Raw genomic sequence first — 3,648 nt, 5'->3', positions numbered from 1 at the left:
ATGTCATATACAGTGCATCTCCTGGGGGCTAAGCCCCCCTTGTCCTTAAAACCTAGTGACACCCCTGGTTTGCATCATTAAATAAAATGGAATATTTATTTCCTAGCATTAAWTAGTTTTTTAAATACGCTTTTATTTCTTGTATTTGCTCAGATTTTTGAGGAGGAGCACAATATCTGGTTTTTGGACAAAGGCGGAGCCCTCGTTGCTGTAAAACAGCCATCAGTGCCGACCAGACATTTATGGTAYGTATGGTTGATATTTGCTCAGATGGCTTCTTTTTTTATATTTTATATCTTTATTCTGAGGTTAAATCAACCTTTATGGTTTAAGAAACTTGATCCTTTTACTGTTGCACTTTGACTGAAGCCCGTGGAAAAAAGTAAAGCAATCTAATTTAAGAGCWTTTTTTGCAAGCCACTTATCATAAGTAAGCAGAAGTGTAACCCCCCCACCAACACACACATGCACACACACACACACCAACACACACATTTTTTTAGTGTTTCCATTAACGAGTTACCTTCCTCTTGGCAAATCGGATGCTTATGCTTTGCTTCAGTGCAGCCTAATCCAAGTGAGACCAGATCTCTTCTCCAGTCGCTTTTGCAACAATTTTGAAATTAGTTCTAGAAGCAGTGAAGTGTGGCCTTCTGGGTTTTTGTCTCCCACCCAATTTAAGCAGGATGGGAGAGTAGTTAAAATAAAAAAAGAAGTGCAGCAGTGATGGAGACGTATTGTTTTCACAGCTGGTGTCGGGTTAAACACCTCCTCTGGCTGAATCCTGTAACAGGTTCACATCAGTGCTTCTTCTGTTCGCCCAGCTTTTATCTGAGTGACAGCACAGAGCTTTTTGAGGCAACACAGGGGGATTTTTATTTTTTCAGCTCAGGCCTCAGCAGTGTTTCAGTTCATGTCAAATCCTGCTACTTCTAGTTGTTCTCACCTCAGCAGCGATGTTGATAAGCTGTCAGAATCAATAAAACCAGGACCTGATGATGAAAGCTGTCCAGCTTTATTTTCCTTTTTTTTGCTGTCTCAGTCTCCCTCTGCACTTTTGTGCTTGAACATGAAACACTTCTATTCTTGTCTTGTTTTCTCACCTTCGTGCCAACTTTATACTCAGAAAGTGAGGTTTTTTTTCTTTTTGACACTAAAATCTTTTCTCTTTTCATGTTTTCAGTTTTCTGCAGCTTTGCTTTGTTGGCCAYGCTCACTGTCTCTTAAACGTCCCTTTAATGCTCAGCCTTTTGATATTTACACAAAGCTACAGCAGCTAATTACACGTAGAGTCCTCTGCTGAGACAAGCCGCTGATGATGAGCCCACCTAAACCCTCCCCGCTGACCAGGAGGGGGGCTCTGCTGCTGCTGGGTTTGTGACGGGGATGTGTTGTGATACAGGGTCAGCTTTGACGAGGGGAGGCAGTGGAGCCAGCACAGCTTCTCCTCYGTCCCTCTGTTTGTGGATGGAGTCCTGGTGGAGGCTGGAGCAGAGAACCAGATCATGACGTAAGTACTGAAGGTGTTACGTGTGGTTCCTTGTGGTACGGTGCAGTATGAGGGACACAATTAGGACTATTTTCAGACTAACAAGACAAATAATCTTACACRTTCTGAAAACAAGATGATTATTCTTACACAATCAGTTCTTGTTTAGTAAATCAGTSTSAAAACAAGATCAAAAAGACTTTTTGGCTGATATAAGAGTTTAAAACTTGGTAAGATGGACAGTTTTTGCTGTGCAGAACGTACTTTCAAAATAAAATGAAATAAAAACGGCACGCGGGTGTTTCGCTGAATGTTAACAGGCTGACTCCCTGATAYTTGTTGTCTCTGCAGCTTTTTTGGACATTTCAGTCACCGCTCTGAGTGGCAGCTCATCAAGATAGACTACAAGTCCATCTTCAGCAGGAAGTGCACGGAGGAGGACTACCAGACTTGGCACCTGCACAACCAGGTGAAGCTAACCCTCCATCCCTGCAGGGGCGTTGGATATGTTCAGGCTGTAAAATCTTTCTGTTAAACAGCTCATTTACGTGCCGACAGGGCGAGCCGTGTGTGATGGGTCAGAAGCAGATTTACATGAAACGCAGGCCTGGAAACTACTGCATGCTGGGACAGGACTACTCCAGAATTCTCTCAGCCGAGTCCTGCATTTGCCGCGCTCATGACTTCGAATGGTAAGAGGGTGTAAGCCTTTGTTCAGTGGCTCTTTTCTTCATAATTGTGGAAGGAGGATTATGTTCCTCTCCATTGTCTGCTAAAGGAGAACCTCATTAACAGCAATGTTTGTTCGCCGATGCTGCCACACACGTTTCAAATGAAGTGCAGGATTTTATTAATCCTTTCAGGAGTTTTTGTTTCAGAGTGCTTGGATTGTTTAAAAAAAGAGCAGCTGCCAAATTTGATTGAGACTCAGCTRGTTATTTGTTAAAATGCTGCATCCAGTAATAAAACAACAAATCTGACCTTGTAATAAACAGCTTCCCTTCAGTAGCAATTTGTTCACTTCAAGTGCATCCATCCAGCCAGCATTAAATTCCCTCTTCAGTCCACTTAAATCTGCTCTTTAAGCTGATCCCATCTGTCAGAGTTCTGTAACAAGCTGCAAACAAGCAAATAAATTGCACAGATTGAAAACTATGGTTGATTTGACCTGCAGTCAGATTCTGTGTTCCTGCAGCTGGACTGCTGTCTGAAGGATTTCCTAATGACTACATTTAGGACTATATTCACTGAGTGGATCCACATGTGATTTTATTATTTTTACACAAGATTTACTTTGAGGTTTGGTCTTGTGGAAACTAGAGAGGACAAATTAAAGATGATTGAAACAGACAGGAAAAGGAAACATTGAAGTTTGTTGTTTAAATTAAATAAAGTCCTAAACAGGTTTTCTAATGATTTGATCAGTGAGGTGAAGCTTTAACTTTGTAACACCTGTTAGTGTAACACGTTCCCACTCCCAACTCTCGTCATACATTGATGCTTGGTCAGGCTCCCTCTGGGTCTTATTTTAACRCGCCAGGACGCAAAAGATATGGGTCTTTAAGTTGGGGTCAGTGGTTAATTTTAGGGATCAGAGTTGATGGTTAATTTTAGGTACTGGGTTCACGATGCATCTTTATTGTTTTTATTTCAAATATAGCTCCAAACAGTTGAAATCTTCTACTGTAAACGTGCATAAATGATGCACAGAACTCTGTTTTAAAAGGTTCATTCAATGTTTTCCTGTAAATGTTGAAACATTTCTCACCTCTGACTCTACAACGATCAGACAAAAATAAATAAAAAATAAAAGTTACTTAATAAAACTCCAGATCAATGAGTTTTTTACTTTGCTTTATTTTCTTCAAGCATCAGTTTCCTTTTTTGTCACTCGTCTCCGAGGTGGGGACATACTAATGCTCTCTGTCCATCCATCCATCCATCAGTCCCTCACAGTTTCAGAAATCTGTAACTCACACAGAAAGGCTAAAATACACCAAACTTGGTTTGAGTCATCCACGCTGCGTGCCGACCATACCATGTGGTCATATGACATCATCAACGCTCCTCCCCTAACTACAGGAAGCACCAGAACTCACCAGAACAGATGTATGGTTTTGAGTGGGGGGGGGGGGGGGGGGGGGGGGGGGGGGGGGGGG

The 3,648-nt window shown here is 41.9% G+C and overlaps 1 protein-coding gene across 1 annotated transcript in view; it reads left to right on the top strand.

The window, feature by feature from the left end:
• LOC106524473 (VPS10 domain-containing receptor SorCS3) overlaps positions 1 to 3,648 on the top strand; it is a gene marked incomplete in the record, with an annotated part of 110,456 nt that overhangs the window by 63,718 nt on the left and 43,090 nt on the right. The window contains 4 exon segments of the mRNA XM_014018283.1: positions 154 to 245; positions 1,403 to 1,510; positions 1,841 to 1,958; positions 2,048 to 2,181. Coding sequence (XP_013873737.1) covers positions 154 to 245; positions 1,403 to 1,510; positions 1,841 to 1,958; positions 2,048 to 2,181 — 452 coding nt within the window.

Source organism: Austrofundulus limnaeus, unplaced genomic scaffold, assembly GCF_001266775.1.
Source record: "Austrofundulus limnaeus strain Quisiro unplaced genomic scaffold, Austrofundulus_limnaeus-1.0 Scaffold189, whole genome shotgun sequence".
Lineage (NCBI taxonomy): Eukaryota > Metazoa > Chordata > Actinopteri > Cyprinodontiformes > Rivulidae > Austrofundulus > Austrofundulus limnaeus.
The sequence above is the reverse complement of the archived record's forward strand: the minus strand, read 5'-3'. Positions and strand labels throughout refer to the sequence as shown.